The following is a 24,963-nucleotide window of genomic DNA, read 5'->3' on the forward strand; positions in this document are numbered from 1 at the left end:
TTAACTTTTCCGTTATGCAATTTCTAACAACGTGCCTCTAATTAACACACTTGAAATACTGCGTAGTTCAAATATTCCCTTTGAAATTTAACCTATGTCAGATTTTTTTTTTTCTCCTTTTTTTTATATTTTGAAAGGAGTGCGCATCATTGGTACGATCCAATTTGTGCTTTCCTTATTTTGACAGAAGTTCTGACTTCCTAAGTTGCCTCTTTAAATTCTTCCGTCGGTCAGATGTTTCCTCTTCCACATTAAATATCAAAACTAAGTTCGATAAGTTTGGATTTGCTTGTTGCATATTTCTCTTTACTCCCTAGGTTTACAGTGGTCCTTATTAGTATAAAAAATCCAACTATTTTCACAATAGCATTCAAAATATCGAACTACATCACAGAGATACTGCATGCTAATAAGGTTTTATCTCTTACATTTTCTTTGACTTTCCAGCAGAAGAACAATGGTTTTGCCGCTTCCTACATATTTTTAACACTTACCCTCCATTCATCTTTCTTGTTATGCCGAAACTAAGATACTGAAATAAAATGGCTCTTTCAGCCATTAGAACCTCATCCATTTGGTTGCTGAGTTCTGAAGAATTAGTACATCCTAAGTTATTGTTGATTGAGGGAGAATTACCATCTTCCACACTGATATGCATTAAAAACACTTGAACAACTTCATGTTCTACTTAATTTGTAGATGTGTAGGTACTGAGGTGACCTTTCAATGTAGTGATGGCTGCTATTATATGAATTAAACAATCCACTATATATATATGCACAAATTCCACGTCATGCCTATAAAAAAAAGTAATCTTGTCATCGATTTGAAGCATGATTGTTTAAATCGAGTTTAATCTTCCAATCCATTCTACTTATGCTGAGAAATGAAATGCTTTCTCAGAATATGGATCTCCATCTTATACTATTTTAATGTTTGTGATTAATAATGTAATGCATTTTACTATTATTTACACTTATTTATTGCAATTTAAAATAGTGGTTTTGAAACACAGAGATATTTAACAAATTTTACACCTTTATAAAATTCCAGAAAATTTTGTTTGCAAACCGAAATTTAAAAATTAGCAGGATATAAAAAATCCATTTTCATTTAGCTTTTCTTAAAAAAAAAAAAAAAAAAAAATTTAGCTTATTGAAATTGCTGGTATCTTTCTGAATCTTACTGGTATTCAACATAACAGACTGAATCTGGAAATACTGGCTAGGAGACGATGATAGCTCACCCAGATTATTCCTAATTTTTTATAAAGAATAGGTAAAAAAAAAAATTTTAAAAAATAATATGAAGAAACAAGAGTTCTAGCATAATTTTTGGTAATCGGTATATATATGAATTTTAAAATGTAACTATATATATAAAAGTCATTCTTCATTTTCAGACATTTTTAAAATGTCTGAAAGAAATCTTTTTCCACAATGAAAATGTTTATTATGATAGACTATAATCCATAAATTTGTTGGTAGTTAAACTAATCAGTTGTGATAGTATAGATGATATCACAACTGATCAATTTAATTGTCATTAAAAATATTGATGAATTTCATTTCAAAAATTTGTATTTAAAAATAACTTCCAACAGCACATAATTGAAACATAGAAGTCAAGTGCTTTTGGTAATTTTTAATTCTTTTTTCTCATTTTCAAGGAAATAAATCAGCAAGCAGTTCATAATATATTTGATAAAGTACATATATATATATTGATCTACACACAAAATAAATTTGAGTAATTCTTTTTACATTCAACGTCAAACATACTATAAGAGATTCACATACAAAATTTAAGTAAATTTTTATGGATAATACTGTTTTAAAAATATGGTGATTAAATATTAATTAATTAAAATTTGATCTCCACAAGCTCTGTTAAATTAAAATCAACGCTAATTAAATTATTTTTAACCCTTTCAATACTAATGAAACATTTGTAATTTAAAAATTTATATTGAGGCAAATGTGAAAATTATGAAGTAGTATCTTATGCAAATTTTAATCATAGATAACTTAAATAGATGCCATTGAGGAAAACTATAAGGAGTAACTAATAATATAAGTTTAGGATCAAGCGTGATAGGATGAAGATGCATATTATAAATTAATTTTCCTATTGCGATGTAGCTTTTCATATGCTGAACATATACAACAGAAGAAAAAAAATGCAACTGACTGATACCTGTTTAGAAACACCAAGAGTTATCATTGGAAATAAATTTTACATGTGAAAGAACAACAATGTCACGAAAATGCAGGGTGTCTACCAATGGGGGGGGGGGAATCTCAAAATCTAATCAATAATATTTGCAAATTAATTTTTTTTAAGTAAAATGTTTTTGAATTAACATTTCCACTCATGATGGCATGCATGTACATCAGCAATGATTAAGCCTAGACATTAGACAAAAATTTTATACATAACCTTAAGTAAATATATAGATATATCTTTTAGAAAAGGGGGAAATTTTTTTGGGGGGGGGGGGCAAATTACTAGTCAAAATTACAAAAATAAAAGTATAATTTTGAATTATTTATTGATAAATATAATGTATATTTTTCATAAATGTGACATACTAAACCTCAAGCATTATTATTGTTTTTTCTCTAACTCTCTTTTTTTTTCCCCTACATTATTTCTGAAAGCTCTATGTGCAACACATTCACATGCATTTCTAATTTGCTGCAACCTACTAAAATATATGCTTAGATATAAAAAGAGGCACAGTATGCACAGAAATTTACCTAGTTATTATCTTAAATTAAAAATCTAGATACATACAATGGAAATATATGATAAGTTATAAATAATTTAACATGCCTGATGACACAACTCAAGCCCATATGTAATTCAGATTATCTAATTATATATATATATATTGCTTATGTATGACATGCAGCAGTTAACATGTTAGTAATAATTTTATTAGATATAAGGTTAGTCTAACCAGTAAAAATATATCTGACAGCTTTCACCTGTTAGAAATATTTTAAGAGTCCCTGTCTTGAATATCGCAACAATTATTTGCTTGAGGAGGGAAAAGAACAATCTCAGTGAAAATGAATGACTTTTTCATGATCGGTAGACACCCGAAAAGCAGTTTTTGCCCATGCAAGTAACAGAGAGAGGGATAAAAGTTTTGAAAGGGTTAATATTGCCTATTTTAAAATATTTAGTTCATCTCAAATTATAATGAAAATACACAACAGCTCACACATCTCAAGAAAGCTCTATCTTATCTTTTCCTCTGTGCAACTCCACAATAGCATAAATAACCATAATATACTATAATAAATATTTATCTCTTAATTTCATACTCTCTGTCAACAGATATAAAATTATATTATACTCAGCATAAAGGGAAAAAAACAAACAATAAAAGCAATAAAAACTATGCAAACACATGCTATAGCCTACTATTAAAAAAATGAACAATCCAACAGGGATGGCATTGATCAGCTGTGAAATTCTTGTGGCAATTCTTATTGAAAATAAGATGGCAGATGAAATCCAATATCACAGTAAAAGATTTTTTAAAGCTTTCACTTCTTCATGGAAGTCTATATAGAAAGTTAGCATATTAAATAATATTTTTCACACATACTTTATCAGCAATTTTTATTTAGATCTTTTTTAAATACATATAATTTGTTGCCAGAAAAAAACAATTTCATGATTATAAAATTAAAGACTCTATTCTCTATGATTCTATTATTCATGGGGGGGGGGAATATTAATTAAAAAGTCATTTAACAAATTTTAATTAAATATTTTGATTTAATGTAATTTGAATTAACAGATTAGCTCAACACGAAATTGTTTAGGTAAAGTTTGAAAGAAAATTAAAATAAGTTGAAAAAAATTGCAAAGTGTAATTTAATAAAGATTAGAAATATACAAGTAAATTTAAATATTTTACACTAATAAAAATTGTCAATGCTAGAAAACACAAATAAAATGCATTAAATTTTAATGACTTTGTTGAATAAAATAAAAATACAGACCAAAAAAATAGCAGTAAAAAAATCTGTCCTTCAAATTCCAAGGGACAGTTGACAATAACATATGTATAAATTCTTTTTTCAAACTTTTCCATTTTTCACTAAGCATTTCACTTGTCTCCCCACTTCGTTTTTTTCCCCTTCTTTTTCATTCAAGTTTCACATCAAAATAATGATATTCCTTACTTGCAGTGAAGAAAAAACACGCTACAGCCCATGAATGCATAAAAAGAAAGACTCTTTTAGGCATCAGTAGGTTCTAAAGCCGTATCATCTGATGCCTTTTCTTTTTTGTACCATTCTTAAATATAAATTATTTCTAACTAAAAGAATAATTTGACAATTCTTACAAGAAAAAAAAATCCATTTTAAATGTAAAATTATATCTTTTTTTTTTTTTTTTTTTTTTTTTAAATAAATGCTGATTTACACAATTTTAATAATTGTTTTTCTCAACATACAATGAACACAATTTTCACACAATATTTGTATTTGACAGTCAAACAGAAAAAATAGATTTTTTTTTTTTTTCTGAATTGGCAGTAACAGTATATTGTCTTGAAAAATGTATTTGAATTACACTGATGTTAAAGAAATACTTTTGTCAAAAAAAGTATAAGGTAAATACAGCTCGCATAGCAGTTAGCATGTAAAATACAAACATTACATATTTGTAGAGAAAAGTTAAAAATCAAAACATATAACGAATATTATTCTAATTGTCAACAACTAGTCAGATATAAAATTTGTCTAAAAAAATTTATGACAAAACAACAAAAATAATATTAAAATTAGAAACATCATCCAGGATTAATCTGCATGTATAATAATATGCACAGTTCTGCAAATGATTTTTTTAGAAAAAGAATTTACATTATTAAGTAAAATTTAATTTTAATTAGAAATGATATTATTTATAAAAAGTACTTTCAAGAATGCTTCCTTTTACAACTCATTGAAACGCGAATCTTCGAAAATAAAAAAATCCTAATTACTGAGGTAAAATTTTAAGTACATATTTCTTTTACAGGAGGGGGGGGGTGCAGTAAATTTGGTCATTATAATGTTTATATCTTCTATTAACTGAAAAAAAAAAAAAAAGATGCATGAATTTTTAATTGAACTAGGCAAATATACAATAATCTAAAAGCAGGTGAGCACATATTGAAATTAATCTCCAAATATAATTACAATAAACAAATGTGATTTTTTTTTTTTTTTTTGTAAATTTCAATAGAAATTTATATAAAATAATTTTTGCTAACAACCAGCTTAAAATGGATTAATATGTATATAAACCTCATAATCTTTGGTCTTTTTAAAAAACAACATTTTTTTCATATGCATAGCTAGATTTATGCTTATGAAAAAGCTTTAAATAGACAAACATGCCATTCATAACTATCCTATTAAAATTGCAAAGCATTTTACTTCAGCAAGTGCTAAAAACTTTTAATTTAGCAAAGAAACATTATTTTAAACAGAATGCCTACCAAACAGGAAACTGATTTTATACAAGAATCTTAAGATCTGAGATTTCAGATTAAGAAATGAATCAATTTTGATCCTATCAATGTTATTAAGCACAATAATAATAATTTTTAAAAATATTACTAAATAATATCTCATTCAGAATTTTTAGCTTCGGTACAAATTAGCAAAAGCAAGACAACACAGCTAAAGTCATTGTTCATGTGCTCTTCAGAACTTAAAATTTATACAATAGTACTTGCAAGTATATTGAACAAGTCTATATTTATGCTTAGTATTTCATACATTTATTAATCTAAATGAAGAAACTGGTCAAAGACTAAATAAATTTTAAACAAATAACATATGTTACTTTCCCTGTTCAATATAAAATAAAACTGCATCTAAAGACTGATATTTATTTAAAGCCTAGAAGTTTTGTGCAGGAATTTTTTTGTTTTCCCCTTAGTTCCAAATTCTGAGAGAACATATTCTCTTTGTTTCAGAGGGAAATTCTGAACTATTTTCATAATTGGTAGGCATCTATTTAAAATACGCCTTCAGAAATTAAATGATTGTAAAAACACTCTCACTTTTATGCATAACTTTCCATAGAAAAAGTAAGGAATCTACAAATACATATACTAAAAACTGTGCCACAAGATATCACAGCTGTGAAAACACTTTTCAATTTAGAGTAAGCTCATATATATGTTGGGGAATCTTTCAAACTGGCGCCGCATGCTGTACAGTTCTCACAGTCTTTTTTATTCACTAGAGTACACTGGGGACACTCCCTCCCTCCACTCACTAATGGGGTCACTTCAGGTCCTGGGTGTTTGCTGCGACCACACATATCGCATATGCTTTTGTCAGGAGCATTGTAAAACGTGCATGAACTGCACGACCATTTTTTACTACCTTTGACATCTTTCTGCCCTGAGAGAGGTTTGCCATTTTTTAGATCAGTTGCACCACCCACTGGGATAGAGGGTTGTGCAGGTGGTTCCATTACAGAGCTGTTGGTGGAGTAGCTTTTCTTCAGAACAGGTTTCGAAGACAGCATGCCATCAGTGGAATCTGTCCCCACCATCCCCTTTTGGGATCTAGACTTTGAAGGAAGGGTGGAGGAGGACACTGACCCATTCATCTGAAGATCACACATGGGAATTAAGCTCTGCCCAGCCACGTTATTAAAGGAACTGTTAACTTCACCGTCATATGAGGGTACATTGTCATAATAACTTCCCCTCTTATTCTGTTGTGACTTACTTCCTGAAGTAGATCTAAGCACAACATCACTACTAGAAGGATTTGTGTTAGTTTGAAAGGAGTATGTTGAAGTGATGGGGAAGTGCCTGGTTTTCATGGGAGGATTGGGCGGTGTATCTACCGTCATTTTTAAAAATGAAGAGCACAGTTCATTAGGGTCATCCATATGATTAGATTCTGCTCTAGTAGACGATCTTCGAGTGGATTCAAAATCGCTTCCACTACATTCTTTAGGAAGTTGGTACTTATGGGGCATCATAGGCACCTGATGCCCACAACACATTTGGCATTGACATAGCCTAGGACCAATAGCATAATTGTGAGGTAATGGGTAAGCAGGTAATCCTAAAGGCATTATAGGATGGGGTGGATACATATGCCCATACTGAGTTGAATAGGTTTCTTTTACATTTGGCACTCCACTATTGTAACCAGTTCTATGACTATCATTCACATATGAAGAATCTCGAACAGTATGATAGGATGGTTGTAATAAGTCCCATGAATCCTTCCAACTATCAGGGGTAGATTCAGAATTAATGAATCTAGTTGCTGTATCTGCATTATTACATTTACTTAAAAAATTATAATTAGATTGATGCGTATGGTCATCTAAGCAATGATTCAGATAGGTATCCATTTCATCAGATTTTGAAATAAAGCTACGAGTTGGATAGTCCTCAATCTGAGATGAAACTCCTTCACTCCAAGATGGTAATTTTGAGTGAGTGAGCTGCGAAGTTGTGTGTGACTTAGATTGGTATGCTCCCCCAGAATGCAGGGCCAAAGAACTGCTGCTGTATGCTGGATAAGTATTAGTACTAGGCCATGTATTAGATACATCAACAAGAATGCCTGTCTTTTGATAACTAGTATCTGTTTCAGATTTTAGAAATACTTTGTCATCTAAGTAGGAGTTGTTCTCTTGTTCTCTAAACCATCTATCCTGTTTTTCTTGCTCTGCAGCATTTCTTTTCAGTTGGTGTAGAATTCGAACAGCCTCGTCAATGCCACAGGTGTAGTCTTGCCGAATTTGGCTGATTTCAAACCAAGAACATTTGAAAGACTTCACTCTTTCGCATATTTGAACCATAATCTAACAAAAAAGGTAAATGTTTAGATATGCAATGGATTCAAATGTGTATTTGTCTACTGTAAGCAACTACTAGCAATAAGAAAATGCATATAAGCCATATATTATGTGGTAAATATAAATGAAATAAAATGAAATTCAATAACTTAAAGAATAGTGTAAATTACCATTCATTGGGAAGAAGAGATAGGGCAATTTAACAGTAAATGCAGTATGGGGCCAAATGAAAATATTTTCATAGTTGATTAAAAAATCTCAAAAAATAATTTGTTTCAATATTTACTACCATCTACCAAGCTCGAACGACAACCAAATATTAAAGACCAATACTCGCTCTGATTTTCAATTATCATCTGGATTTCTTCCTACTCTGAGGTCATGTGATCAGTTAGATCCATGTTGAGGAATGGCTTTGTAGATTAGATATTTAATGAATTTAAATTTAAGCATGAAATACAAAATATTCTATATTCTTACTTTTACATGATTTTGCCATTTTTTTATCAACAAAAATTCTGAAAGCTAGAAGTATAAACATTTCCATTGAATATATAACAAAATGTATTTTAGATTTAAAAATAATGACTTTTTGTTTAGTTCATCCAATAAATAAATTTGCAATTTAAATTAATAAATTGAATCACAGTTTTGATGAGATTTAGGCCTTTAGTCGGTTTATTATGCTTAGCTGTTTAATTATGTTTTTTTTTTTTTTTTTCCAGCAAGGCATACAATGAGTTTTAGAAACAAATAGAAATTTCCTTTCATTTCAGCATTTTTAACAATTTTGGCTGAAATTTCTTTCAATGCAAATTTGCAACTAGTCTTTGCATCTAGTTTATAAAAAGAGTGATATTCATTACTACTTTCATGACATGTTGAAGTTCAGAATTTTTCATTATAGACATCCTCTATGATCAGTTAAGAGTAATGAATGAAGAGCTTAACAATGCAGATTCAGATCAGAAATGAATTATGATGGAAAAATGGTATTTATAAATATTAAAAGAAAAGGTGTAACATAACCATGTAATGGCTCTCATGCAATAAGCTCTGTAACTAACTCAATTTAGGGAAACTATTAACAAATCATGAGCAAAATGCTAGGAAAATTTTCTCCCGTAATAAGCTTTGATTTTTAAAAAATCTTACTTAGAAATAGAAACAAGAGGAAACATTAAAGTGAAATTAAGATTGACCTAATTATCATAAAATTACTTCCATGGAAAATAATACATGAAACAAAAAAGACTAGTGCATGAAAAATTATTATACTACATATATGCATGCTTTTTTAAAATATTTTAATTATTATCTTTTCCTTTGTCTAGGCATCTTTACAGATATAACTTAAAGTTGATGTTTTCGCCACAGCAAATAAAATACAATTACATAAATTTTTTTAGAAATAATTGTAATATGAATAAATACTTAGCAATTGAATCTGTTCTTATGTATCATACTATTCAAAATAAAATTTGTCCTTCTCCTTTGGAGCTGACAAAAGTACAAGTCTTTTTTACAGGTTTAAGTTACACTTGAAGTCTCACATGCTTAGTGTGATATATTTTCCAGAAAAGGAAAAAAAATCAATAAAGAAATAAAATTTTCTCACCTGACATTCAACATAAGCAATAAGACAATCTAAAGCAACTCTAGCAACTTTATCTGGATCCACAGGCTCATCCAGGTACAAAACTCCATCATCTGAAAATTGATAACCCAAGAGACAAAGCATAGAGCTTCCACCAAAGAGTTGACTTTCCACAGAATGCTTATAAAATCCACTGTAGAGCTGAAAAAGGAGTAAAATAAGAGCTTTCTTAATCTCACGCTTATCTAAAAGTAATCATTTGGAGTATATATTATGAGTTATTTCCTGCAGAATAAATTCTATAATACAATTATAGAAGGTAGCAAAAATATATAATGCATACATAAGTACAAAATAATTTTCATTTGCATCAGCTTCTAGTTTAGTCTAATTTTTTTAACTGCAATAATCAAAATAAACAAAAATAACTTTGATTAAAATATTTGATTATAAATTGTAGAATTCAGATTAAATCAATATTAATTTTCATTTTATGTTAGTTACAGCTTAATTTCATTGCCTACTTTATATATATTTAGTTCAAGAAAAATTTGAGGAGCAGCAATATACAAAAATCAGCAATAAAAATAATCACAGAATGGAATAACTTAAAACTTACACGGATTACAACAAAAGCTTTTAATATTTTTGAAATACTTGCATTTTTTTCAAGTTAATGACAAAAATAAGCTTTGATTACATGATTTAGTACAGAATGCTCCTAATTAATTGCAACTTATTAGTTCTCTATCAAAAACAGGATTATTAGCAGGATTTTGCAAACAGTTGTTTTTGTGGGGGAAAAAATTAATACTTAAACAATTGGGTTTTTTAAATATCAATTTTTAAAAAGTACAGTACACTCCCGATTATCCGCGGAATTGGGTGGCGCGGCCACCGCGGATAACAAAAATCGCGGATAATCCGAAAAAAGCTAAAAACGGGTATAGCAAAAGAGAAAACAGTCATTCCAACTTTGAAAAATCGTTTTATGTACAATAAAACGTAAAATAAACAGCAGGAAATGTTTAACTAACGCTTCATATTTTAGTATATCTCTCAAAACTAACCTAAAATGCGTTTTGTTAATTAAAACAGGAAAGTGCTTTGTACTTACGAGAGGCATCAAGGATACACAGAAAAATTAATACATATGTACTGTTTTAATACTGTAATGTATTATGTAATTACAAAAGCATAACTGTAAAACTACGCCTTTTTGAAGAAATCAGTTATTTGTGTTTACTTCTTGCTTTGGAAACATTTTCACTTTGCTTGGAAGCAAATAAAAAACTTAGTGCGGCAGGCGCGGATAACCCGCCCGCGGATAATCGGGAGTCTACTGTATGTTTATTATTTTAATGAGTGTCTTGTGCCACATTTAACCAAGACTTAGTGCAAACGAATTACCAACAACAGTGAATTAAAATTATTTTTAGTTGAACTTCCTTTCCAATAATTGCTCTGATTAATAATTACTTTATAGAGAAAGGAGGGATGTTGAACAATGACTTCTAGCATAACGTTTGCATGAATAGCGCTTGGTTGTTCTTAATCTCATAGCACACATGTGCTACTTTCTCCTTTATGTCTTCCCCCCCCCCACGATATTTGCAATTTTTACACTCAGATATTTACTTTTAAGCATACTCTTTTGAAATAATTAACTATTCCATTATTTCAAAACATTACTACAGAAGTATAATAGAAAAAGTATTCTTATGTAAGAAGTACTTTTGGAAACCACATTAATTCACCCAAGTTGTAAAATTTTTATTATACAAAATTAATTTACAAAATTCCAGTTTTTATTTTTTAATGTGTTATAATGCAAGCTAAACAAGAAACTGAATTCAAAGTACATTTTATCAACAATAGATGCTGTATAGTTAGTTGTACAACTCTTTATACCTATTATAATTTTTAGTAGTTAATTGAAGATGAGACAATCACCTAAAAATCCACTTATTTATTATATTATATTATATATCTATCTTCTCTGTTTAATCTGTTTTTATGCAGGTTTCAAATATCCATAACTATCCATCTAAAATTACATAATTTTATACAGAAAAAAAAAATAGAAATGTAACTAGCTAATATATCTGTGCCTACATTTATTTATCCTCTATATATGCATAAAAAAACAAAATACATAAAATTGTCAATTTTTTGAATTCTTATATTCATTCCTTTAGGATGTTTTAAAACCCTTGAACTATTCAAAGGACACTCTTAGTTTCATTAAGTCATGACATACAGTGGGTAAAAAAAGTATTGGCAATTGCCTTAATTTATTCATATTGACAAATAAATAAAATGTTATGCAATTTTAGCTGTCGTAATTAAATACAAGACATCTTAGATATATAAAAAATAGTAAGACTTCTATTTTAATTTGCATTTTCTACGATTTTTTCTTTCAAAATCAAAAATTTGCATGTCAAAAAAATATTGGCAAAGTTTTAACTGCTATGTAAATTTTGTTACATTGAAGTCACGTGTTTCGACTGATAAGAAACTCTACCGGTATAATGTCTGTAAAACTACTCCAAAAGTGTCTATGCATTATTTTGCGATTACTGCCGTAAAATGACTTCGAAATCGAAGGAGTTGGACGTTAGTGTTAAAAATATGATTATTAGGCTCAGAAATGAAGGTTTAACTTCGTGTTATAGGAGTGCCGTTGAATATAAGTTTATTTACTGTCAGAAGTGTTGTAAAAAAGTTCAAGGAAACAGGATCAACGGAAAATAAGACTAGAAGTGGACGAACTCGAATATTTTCTACAAGAAAAAAACGTGCCATTATTAACAAGGTTAAGAAAAACCCTAAAATAAGTGCACCCCAGATAGCAAGAGATGTTGCTTCCACTTCGGAAAAGACTTTCAGCGTACAGACTGTACGGAATGTTTTACACGAGAGACGTCATTATGGAAGGGCAGCTAGAAAGGGCAGCCTTCATCTCGCAAATAAATAGGAGAAAGATTTTAGATTTCGCAAAATCCCACTTGATTTATCCGAAGAGTTTTGGAACACAGTTATTTTTTCCGACGAATCAAAGTTTAACATTTTCGGCAGTGATGGACGACGATATGTGTGGAGGAGGCCAAATACTGAATTCGAAGAGCAACATTTAACTGCTACTGTAAAACATGGTGGAGGTAGAGTCTTAGTTTGAGGCTGTATGGCAGCTAATGGAGTTGGCAACCTGTATTTTATTGATGGTATTATGACAGCACGTACATACATTGACATTTTGCGCCATAACTTAAAAATCAGTGCCCAAAATCTTGGCTTGGGAACATCATTCGTTTTTCAACAAGACAATGACCTCAAGCATACAGCGAATCTCACCCATGAATGGCTACTCTACAATGCTCCTCGCCAGTTAAAAACCCCACCTCAATCGCCTGACATCAATCCAATTGAAAATTTATGGCACTTGCTGAATCTAGAAATCAGGAAACATAAAATTTCAAGTAAAGACGACCTCAAACGTTTACTCCTGCAAGAGTGGCACAAAATTCCCAACAATACAACAAAGACCTTAGTTTCCTCTATGAGAAATAGATTACAAGCTGTTATAAATGCAGAAGGTATGCATACAAAGTACTAAACATATACTAATTTTGTTTTCGCTCATAATTTTGTCAATTTCAAAATTTTGCCAATACTTTTTTTATCAGGTAAATTTTGTATTTTCTATTAGATTTTGATTAAAAAAATATTTAAATGAAAATTTCGTTATATTTGTTTGTCTTTTCTCCTGTAATCGCTATGTTAAAATAAAATTTGTAAACATACTTTGTTAGCAAATATGATCATTTATAGGCAATTGCTAATACTTTTTTTATCCACTGTATATATGCAAAACTTGATTTTATTTCCTATTCTTGAATAAAAAAACATTGACTGATAGTAGGAGAAATACAAAATCTCTAGGTTGTTACTAGAAATTTTAGCAGGTTAAAATGCAAAATTTACTCTATTTTACGAGAAGGCAACATAAAAAGTTGTTTGGGCTGAAATATTTAATACTTGATGTTTAACATAGATATCTTAATAATAACCACTATTAAAAATAGAATTCCAATATGCCCAAATAAATAATCGTCATGAAGCAAGATGCAATATATACCCCCCCCCCCCGGTTGGTTTATTTATTTGTGGGAATATTTTGATTTCATGCAGATTTTGTAACCTGCATTCATACCCACTTTTCTTAAGGGGACATAACTTTTAATGCTTTATCTAATATCCATATATATATATATATATATATATATAACCAAAAATATAAGCATTAAGCAATTAAAACCTATTATTGAAACAATCAAAATATAAAATTATTTCGGAATCCAACTAAAAAAAGACCAGGAAAAGCACCATTGTATTTAGAGAGCACAAATGCAGCTACTACTAAAACACAGACGAATCGAGACAATCAGTAATAAAAACCACATTAAAAAGGAAAAAGGTATCAAAATTAAACCAAATAAAATAAAATAAGTATATATATATATATATATACTTATTTTATTTACTTACTTATACTATACTTACTTCATTTAACCATTAATGTCATATATATATATATATATATATATATATATATATATATATATATATATGTGTGTGCAATAATATATAATAATTCAATAAAAGCTGACAAACTTATCAGTAAAATAAAATCTTAACAATTGGACTCAAACTATAAAATGGCCATAAAAAAGACATACGATTTGCCAAATGGGGCATTCAAGATTTGAAAGTGTTAAAATATGATACAAAATTTAGTTAAATTGTAAAATAGTTTTAAAAAATACTATTTAACAGTAAATATCTGAATTTGCATATTGAAATATATAAAGAAATAAAAATCAAAAATGTTTGAAGAAAGAAGTTAAAGTTAACACTAGCAAAAACTTGCAAGTGACCAAAGTAATTAAACAGTAAAATAGACTTAATATTTCAATGGAAAAAAGGTACTGTGCTAAAATTAAATCTGAAATACTAATGTTTTTAATTTTAAAAAGGCAAAAAACTTTTTGTGCAACAATATGATATGTTTAATTTAAGTTTTAATTGCAAAAAAAAAAAAAAAAAATCGTATATGGGTAAGCATTTTCTATTTCAGCCATAATCATTTTCTAAATAAGCAACTGAACATATGTAAATAGAAAACAAGTTGACCGACAAGTTAAAAACTGATGAATGTATTAAATCTTCTGTAGATAACTTTCTTTTGAAATGCTTTAAAGTCACAATAATTGTCCTCCAAAAGTTCTGGTCTACAGACCCAAACTTGCTGCTTTGTCTTTACCTCTTACAAGTTTATGAGTTGCATTAAATGGAAACATTCATTTATTATACTTGTGATTAAAAACAATAATTCACAAATTATAAACAATTTCGTTTTTAATCTAAAATTGTAGTATGCATTTAGTCTATTTTTAGATGTAATGAAATATTTAAAAATAATAACCTTGAAACACATTTAAAGAAATATTGAAAAATATAGAAAAGAAACATTTGTGACATTTAAACATTCAATTTCTTATGACAATGGTAAATGCAAATTAAAAATTTTACATTTAAAAGAAAATATTGAAGTGTAGATTAGTCATGGATGTATGTTTTATTTTGCTATATACAAAACCAGGGGAAAAAATTAAAAATGATTTACAACACACACACACACATTTTTACAAAAACTTAATAAGGTAATAAAAAAATAAATATTTAAAGAAATTCATCCTGAAGTAGTGTAAAGAAATAAAATAAATCAACAAGTAATCTATTGAATGAAAAGAGTTTAACATTAATAGTAACAACATTTCAGTAAATACATCAATTTCAATCAATGTTTTATTTAGTTACACTAACATCCTGCTTTAACCCATATAGAGAAATTAATTTAAAACATACATGTCAACAAATTTATTTTAAATTATGATTAAAATACAAACATTACAATAGTTCTGAAATAAAATAAAATTTTTAAAAATGTTTCTGTTAAAGAAAAAGAATTAAGAAATTTGGGAAAAAAAAAAATGTTTATATACTCTTTTATAGGTAAAGATTTTTAAACGATAGTAAAACATTAAAAAAAATAAAGATTATTTTCAATTTTCTACAACTACTTCGAAAATAAATTATCCCCCCCCACATCCCAAATCTGACTAATAAAAAAAAAAAAAAAAGAGAGAGAGAATGTTTTAGCCACAAAAGTGAAAATGTGCCCGTCTTAATGAGGATGTTATTAAAACAAAAAAAGCACATAATAATTTTAGTTTGGGCTAGTAATTTTTAATTATAGTCAGATGATGAGAACAGTTCCAGAACAAGTACTCTTTCTACACATTTTAGCACCTCTGCAATAAAAAGATATTTAAACATGAATCTGAGATTACGTAACGAAGGCTACATACACCACAGATATGTGGTAGAATCATTTTTAAATTGCTTATTGAAGCAGGAATCTTATTACCAGCTGCATGAAACAACAGAGCTTATTCTAAATAGCTAAATCAAACAGAGAACAAAAAATTTAATTAAAAAACAAATTTGCAACAGAAATCAGCTTTTAAGTAATTCCATTGTTTGCTTAATTCAATTTATATTTTAAAAGTCAAATTTAAACTGCATGCTCTTTGGCACTATTAAATTCACTTCTGATTAAATTTCATCAAAATCCGAAATTATTTTATCATTATATTTCAGAAAAATTCTAATTTCCAGAGCCACACAATGTTTTACAGAAAATTATAATTTGGGGGGGGGGATAGTTTTCAGATTTAATACTAACTCGTTCCAAAATTAAAATGAGATTAAAATAATTAGTTAACTTTTAGATAAAGTTCTCGAAAATGCTAATGAAAACATTTTAATTTAAATTTTACATTAATACTATTCGATATTTTTCATTGAATTAGGAAATAGATAAGAAAGCAATGCTTTTTATAAGTAAGTATCAGACATCAGACCTTAAGCAACACCACAAGGTTTTTCAATAATTTATAGATCAATTCAATAATTATAAGATCTTGAAAATTTCCAAGTTAAATACAAAGTCGTTCATTTACAGCTCTGCCTACAGAAAATATCCAAAAATAAGAAATCCTAACTCATCCACACTAATCAAACCTAATAAGACATATTTTGAAGACTTTTCTGGGTGAAAAAAAAAATTGTTACTAAATTAATAAATATAAAAAATGCACAAATTAAAAATATAGCCAAATATCAAAAATTGGTTTCCAATTTAAAAGAATAATTATTCTCTCTAGAAAGACCAAAAATTTTTTTCAGGAGTTTCAGAAATTAAAGAAATTTTATGCATCAGATTTCAAATATACAAATTTTATTTAAAATTCAGTTTATTGATTTGAAAGCATTTCCTATGTATTTCTGATCACATCCAAACTATATCAGTATGTTTACTTGGAATATTTTATAATTAACCTTCAGGCCAAAAGTTTCCCTTAAAATTTCTGTTCTACTTATTATATAGGCTGGTGATAAAAGATATTTATTATAAATCCTACATTATTGGTCTTACATGCTTGTTCTATATAAATATGCTTGAATAATATATATTATACAGTGGCTCAAACAATTAAAGAGTACACTTTACTTTTACTTGATAAATCTGACTTTCAATATAAATAACATTACTGAGAAGCGCAAACATGATTTTATTTTTACACATAACAAATAGTTTAATTTAAAGAAAAAATAAAGAAAAATCAACGAAAAACCTCCAAACTGAAAAATTTTAGAGGCATTTTAAATAAACATACACAGATTTTTGCATCAAAAAATTAAGAATACAAAAGTGAAATTTTTGTAATATCTCACAAAGAAAAAAAAAAGTCAATATTTAATTGCATGTCTTTTGACTTTTATAACAGCCTTTTAACTTTTATAATAGTCCTAGTACCGATTCGACCAATTTTTGGTGGTCCGACCAATTTTTACTCCATTCTTCTTGCAAACTTGTTTTAGATGGGTTTTGTTAATAATTTTGTGTTTTTGAACCACTATTTCGAGTGTGGCCCACAGATATTCAATGGCATTGATGTCAGGATACTGTGTTGATGTGTGTAAATGCTGTTTACAATGAAAAAGAGATCACATTTTGACGTTATATGTGTTCTGTTTGGAGTCATTGTCCTGCTGGAGAATTAAATTTTCATCTAACCCAATTTATAGCACTTTCCTTTAGATTACTGAGACTATATAGTTCATCCAACTTGATGCAGGAATTTCTCAAATCGTAGGCAAAAGTGTAAGTGCTGAAACTGTGTGAAATGTAATTAGACAAGCTGGATATAAAAATCGAACTGTAAGAGAGAAACCATTCATCAGGTTGCAAATTCAGAAAAAGCATTTAAAATTTACGAAAAACTCATCAATTGAGGACCAATAACTTTTGGAAGAAAGTTACATTTAGGGATGAAAAAAAAATTCAACATTTTTGACAGTGACATCCATTGCCCCGTATGGAGAAAGCCTAATACCATTTTCGATCCAAAAAATGCTTTGGGGTTGTATGGCTTCATCAGGAGCAGGAAATTTAATTTTTAAAGATAGCATTATGAGTCATATGGATTACTTGGATATACTTCACAGCAATCTAAAGGAAAGTACTAAAAATTTGGGTTTAGAAGGATATTTCATTATCCAGCAGGACAACAACTCCAAACAGAAAGCACGTAATGTCAAAATGTGATGCCTTATTCATTGTAAACAACATTTACACACACCACCACAGTACCCTGACACTAATGCCCTCTGTGGGCCATACTCGAAATAGTGGTTCAAAAACACAAAATTAAAACAACCTATTTAAAACAAGTTTGCAAGAAGAATGGGGTAAAATATCTTCAGATACCACCAAAAATTGGTCAAATCGGTATCAGGACGTTTAAAGACCATTATTAAAGCCAAAAGACATGCAATTAAATATTGACACTTTTTTTCTTTGCAAGATACTACAAAAATTTCACTGGTGTATTCTCAATTTTTTAAGACAAAAATCTACATATGTTTATTTAAAATGTTTCTGAAATTTTTCAGTTTAGAGATTTTTTGATGGTTTTTCTTTATTTTTATTTTAAATTAAACCATTTGTTATGTGTAAGAATAAAAACATGTTTGCACTTCTCGGTAATGTGTTATTTATATTGAAAGTCGGATTTATCAAATAAAAGTAAGGTGTGTTCTCAATTATTTGAGGCACTGTATGTATGTGTATATATATATATCATATATGAAACAAAGTGGGATACAGAATCTTTTTTCTTAAAAAAAAATCATGCATGCTCACTTTTATAGTTTTATATTCTTTTCTCCATGGATGACTAATTAAATTTGTTGCATATTTTTCCAGTGCTTCAAAAGCAGATCCTGCCTTATAAGCACTAAAATTTCTATTGTTTTCTATGCTGTCAATTAGAACTTTAGCAACTTCAAAAAATGTAAATTTTGAACTATGAGGAACTATGCTGAGAAATTCAGATATCAGATTTTCCAAATTGTGCCGATGCTGCAATTTAGCAGGGGTTTCTTCTTGATTAAGGTATGCAAGATGACTTCGCAAAATATGCCTATGCAATTCTTCACTTCGGGCACTAAGCCCATCATGGGCTTGAAATGTCATTTTCATAACTGAAAAGAGAATATATTTCTAAATAAAAAATGCAAAAGTTCAAATACATATAAAAATGATAAAAACTAAAAGAACGTTTGAAGTATACATTAATATCACATAATGGTAATAAATGATAGATAATAGTGATCATTTTACTCTATTTAACAATAGCGCTGATCCAAACCAATGCAATACGCACAATCCAAAGTAAAATCTAAATATTTCTCAGATATAATTAAAACAATTATTATTACAATAAAGCAAGTAATTATTTGTTCAACCAGAGTATATAGGATAAAACAAGATGAAAACATTAAACAAAACTGAAGAATGCTAAAATGATATATGTCTATTTAGTTAAAAAAAAAAAAAACTCCCTTATGTGCATCTTGATGGTTGGTAATTGAGATGAAAATTTGCTTCATAATCACTCTTTCAAATGCCCTCTTATGTGTCTTCAACTCCATAATAAATGGAATTTTTCATTTGATATAAGATAATTGATGAAATCAAAACTAGAATATATATTTTTAGTTAATTTAATCAAAACAATTTATAGGAGAAAATAGTATTCTAATATCATTATATAAAAATTATTATATGCCGCTATTTCTAATAATTAATAATGGGCTTAATTAAGTTATAAGAAAAATCAATTCTTCCTAAAAGCAAGGACTCAACTACAAAACAAACTTGAATATTGGGACAGTTCTAGAAACATCCATATTTACAGCAAATATTTCATGAATTATCACTAAGAATTAGTTGGATTTCATCTGAGATAATACTAACATAAAATTACAAACACTTGAAATCTCATAAAGATTTGAGAACTTTTTCTCTTCAACAAGTATTACTTTCAAGAAATCTTTTCTTCATTTTCTCTTTCACATAAGCTTAACACTCTGAAGGATAATTTCATAACTATTCTAACTTCAACATTTTTTTTTTCAAAATAATTATTTTATTTGAAATTTAGAAGCCTTCTTCTCAGTTATAATATTTGGAGTGAAAAAGTTATAATATGATCTTCTATAACTGATATGAATAACTAAAATGTAAAATTTGGTGTTTTCTGTAACTTATAAATGCTTGATATTAATTCACATATAAAACATTTATCAGTTAAGGATAATAATTATGAAATTTAACCATCAAAATTAATAGTTATTAAAGCTGAAAGAAGCTGGGCCTAAATCAGTAACTATTTTGATAAATGTTATTATTTAATATATTAGAATATCAAGTATTATCTTAAATGCACTAAAATATCAGTCTCTTTAGCAAAATAAAATTTCTTTAGCAATAACAAAGATATATATTGATAAAAATAAATTTATCATCAATTTAATAGACTCATGCAAATAAAAACTCATATATAAATATGAAAATATAAATATCAGTACTGTTTGATATATTTCTAATCCCCATACGCTAAAACTCTTACAGATTCCTAGTTTTTTCTAAAGAAATAAAAGCATCATGAAGAGATCTAAAAGCATTGAAAACTTTACAATTTGTTCATAATAAAACAAATTCTATAAGTATAAATAACCTTTCAATTAAAATAGATAAATCTTATTTGCAAAATCTCAGAATACACATAGCTTGCTACTGTTAATTTACTCTACTCTTCAATTATCTATCATATAGAAATATTTTTATTTGTATTATGTTTTTATTTAGAGATTAAATTTTCCTCAATGACAGTAAAAAAATTGAAATCAATTAATTTATAAATCATTGGTCAAGACCAAATTTTTTTTCCCACAATTGATGGAAATAAGAACTAGCATTTAAATCAACTTATTTTACAAAAATCTTAACAAATCAGGTTATACTGACTGAGAAAAAAATACCTTTTCAAAGTCAAATTAAAAAAGAGGAGAGCTTAAATCTGGCGAGCTTTATTTAATTGAAGAAAAAATTGTTTTGTCATACTTAAATTCAAGCAAGTACATACTTTCAAAATAAAAAGTTTAAAAACCTACCATTTTCAGAGACACAATACAAAATAAATTCTACGATATAACATTTTCGAAATAACGTAAAAATGCAATGCGTATTTTTTCATTATTCGAATAATCGGATGACTGAGAAATTGAAGACAGGCGAGGAAAATTCGTAAAATGACACCGTTCCTCAATTAAATAGTGCGTAAAAAATTATAAAAAAATCCTTAGTTTGCAGACATAAACGGCATTTTTCACAATTTCCGATTCAGTTTATTATCCATAAATATATATACTAAATTCACAGATGAACTTATTACAACAATTTCTTGCCCGATATGGGCTGTTGGCATGACGCCAACATTTACGTACAAAATTCTTGAAAATTAACTTTTTTTTTCTTTTGAAATTTTAAGTCCAAACTTCAAGTTCTTAATGTTAATTGATTGAAAAAGCAAAATTTATAGAATAAAACACGGAAATATGTCTTAGTTAACTGATTGTGTAAAAAATTAACGTTTCTTTAACTAATTGTTTTAATGAGAAACAAATGAACATTTTAAAAATTAAAATTATTTTACAATTTGGTTTTCGAAATTTTTTATCCATTTCTTTCTTTTATTTCATGTTATTTATTATTATTTTTTTTTCTTGAAGAGTGAAATATAATTTGGTATTTAGATAACTTCGACTGAAGGATTTCCTGCTTTGTTTTAGTCCTTGTTTATTTGTCCTACGAATGGAGGCCTGAATGCAACATCTGATGTGATCGTGCGGGAAAAATAAAATAGCAAATTTCTCCTTCGTTATTGAAGGAATTAAATGACAGTAGAATGCAACCTTCCGGCATGGATTGGGTGGTAAAATTGAATATTTTTTTCTACTGTTTTGTTTTACTTTTTAATAATATTTTCGCATCGGTAAAGTAAATTTTTTTCCTTTTTTTTTTTTTTTTTTTTTGTATGGATTAATAGCTCAATTTCCAATGAATTTAAATGACGCTTCAAGATATGATTGTTTAATTTTTTTCCTATTTTAGCATGTTTTCAACTTTTATTTCCAAATATATGCTTAAAATAAAGGATATATTGAAACTTTTTATTGTGTAATTTTATAGCAGAGAAAAAAATTTCATTATAAGTATAAAATGTAAGAAAAATATTAAAAAATTTTATTTTTGAGTTTTAAAAACATGACTGAATGATGAAGAGCAATATTGTACTGTTTATATGTAATCAGAGGAGAAACATTATGATGCCTTCATGATAGCAGTTAATAGTACGTGATCTATATGAAGTTATAGCTAAAAATAGAAATTTTAGCTATAATTTTTATTTTAAAATTATAATTTTAATTTTTCTGATTATAATTAATACATTTTAACCAGTTTACCATTTTTAAATAAGTTTTTACTTGCATTTTTTTATCTAAGCTTACATTTTTAAATTGTTATAAAATGACAAATGCATTAGAAAAAAAAAAAATATTCATGAGAAAATTAAAAAAGTTATATAATTCTACATATGATTTAAAAGTGTTGAATCTCTAAATTAATTGGGAAAGTTGTGTCATCAAAAGCCATGAATAATTTTCAATGATGTTGAATTTTATTCTTCATTAGGATTTATGCAAGTATATTTTACTGTTCATAAAAATTTTTAAACTAGAATTTCAAGTGCTGTTATAATTTCAAACTTGCCTTTTATTTACTGCCAAACTAGAAAGAAATGAAATGCTTATACCTTTGGTGCTTGCATATTTACTTCATAACATTGGTAAATGTTTGGCTGAACTGAATACTATTGGTGAACATAGTCAACTGACCAATATGACTTTTTTGGCCATTAATCATTGGCATGCAATTAATACACCAGTATTATATCTTCAATAAATCTCATGTACTTGTGTTTTATATAAACAGATATATTACTAAGAATAAATTTCAGGACATGTAGATATTTATGGCATCTAGATTTTTTCGCTTAGCAGATGAGAAATATTGCAAAGACAATTGTATTACGTATAATGGAGCTTGGTAATCTTGGCACAGCCAGTAAATTGCCAAGTAAACCAGAGGCCATAAATATCCATAGTTACTAAAATTTCTTTTTCTTTTATTTTTTGTGCAATTTTTTAGTTTTTATGTATTAATTGCATGCCAGCAATTAATTGTCAAAAAATGCTAACAATAGCTTCTATATTATTAACAAGTGATTAATCATCAAAGATGCCCTGCTAATCTATTGACTATGTTTGCCAAAGGTATATGGTTAATCTTAAAGTTTAGAAATAGTATGCAAGTAAATCAAAAGTTTGCCAGTGACCTTCAGTTAATGCAGAAGTATTCGGTTTTCTTATTAAGAGCAATAAATTAGGCATATGCAGAATATGTAAGTTTGTCTCAAGATAATTTTATCAATCGGAGTACACTCACAACTAGTATATTTCTTAAATTGTTTAATATTTGCATTTGAAATACCAACATTTGTTATTTACAAATATAATTTTATAATGTAGTGAGAATTTTTTTAACTTAAATTATGCTGAAAATTCTATAGTTTTCTAGTTAAAATTAAAATAATATAGTTACTGAATTTTAAAATTATGCTATTTAGCTGATTATTATAAATTCCATTCAAAAATTTACTTCTCTTGCTCTTTTATCTTCAAAATCTTTTATTATCTCCTCAGTTTCAATTAGGGATAGAATGTTTGGAGGGGGAGAAGTTCGCATCAAGGATAATATCTCATAATATCTCCTCTCATGTCAGGGCAGGATGTATCTTGGAAGGAAAATTTTCTTTGAAAAGAAATTTTTGCAATTGTCTCTCTACTGGCAACTTTTCTTCATTTCAATAGACCTATTTCAAAATTTACTATGCCACTGGAATAGTTGAGTCTGAGTCATTGGTGAATTGAATCAGTTTCTGTGCTGAAAGTTGCAACATTTGAAAACCATCTGGAGAATATGTGTCGGGTTTTTGAATGCAAGCTAGATACATTAAAACCAAAAATATTATTACAATTGCAACAGTAAATTTCATGATAAATTTTAGGAAATGAATAATTTTATACAAATTGTATGCTCAATATCAGTGTCAACATATGAATGTAAAATAAGTTTCATTACATTACAAATTGTAAAAAATTTTATATGCACTAGAATGGTTCAGAATAGACTACAAAGCCTCAGGATTTTTGGAATGTATTGTAGCAAGTCAAGAAAATTAGATTCGTATCCCATGGTAGAAAAGCTTGATAAAATGTATTCAAAAGATCATTTCATTTCTGCTCATATTATAAGGACCTACCATCACTAACACATAGTTTATCATATTTTCCAATAAAACAAGTTTTTTTCATTTATGATTTTGTTTGTTTTAAAGAATATTTATTTATTGTAATTTAATAGTTATATTTTTTATGTGAAATGTACTGCTGGATATCTTGGAATAGAAACAAAAGTGCATTATCTATTTGTGAGTATTTAAATTAATGCTTTTCTATTATTAATTATATTGTATGTATATAATATTCTTGCGTGCAGAGCCCTTATAATAAATGTGATAAGAAAAATGTAAAAATTACTGAGATATACAAATAATGCATATTAATGCAATGAATTTAAAGATTCATCAGAGTCCATATCTTTGTGTTTGTTGAGCTTGAATTAAATTTAAAATAACGGTAGCTGAGGAAATAAAATTATGTGGTTTCAGATTAACTTTATCAGTAGTGTGGTTAATAAGGTCTTGAAATTTATATAACCAGAATAATAAGCTACATAGAAAAAAAATCTTATACAATTTTTTGCACTATTTTTATACCCCATTTACATAATGGGCTATTAAACTAAAAGATATTGCAGAAATTTGAGAGAATCATCATTACCAAATAGCAAGTCATGT

General features: G+C 27.8%; 1 protein-coding gene across 1 annotated transcript; it reads right to left on the minus strand.

The window, feature by feature from the left end:
* Positions 1 to 2,492: 2,492 nt before the first annotated feature.
* On the minus strand, positions 2,493 to 21,425 carry LOC129971498 (uncharacterized). Its single transcript, XM_056085324.1, has 4 exons — positions 21,095 to 21,425; positions 18,780 to 19,120; positions 9,467 to 9,646; positions 2,493 to 7,854 (listed from the first exon to the last, which is right to left on the minus strand). Exons 2-4 carry the CDS (start codon positions 19,116 to 19,118, stop codon positions 6,190 to 6,192), a joined length of 2,184 nt encoding a protein of 727 aa, XP_055941299.1. The 5' UTR covers positions 19,119 to 19,120; positions 21,095 to 21,425; the 3' UTR covers positions 2,493 to 6,189.
* Between the last annotated feature and the right edge of the window lie 3,538 nt (positions 21,426 to 24,963).

This window comes from Argiope bruennichi, chromosome 6 (genome assembly GCF_947563725.1).
Source record: "Argiope bruennichi chromosome 6, qqArgBrue1.1, whole genome shotgun sequence".
NCBI classification, from domain to species: Eukaryota; Metazoa; Arthropoda; class Arachnida; order Araneae; family Araneidae; genus Argiope; species Argiope bruennichi.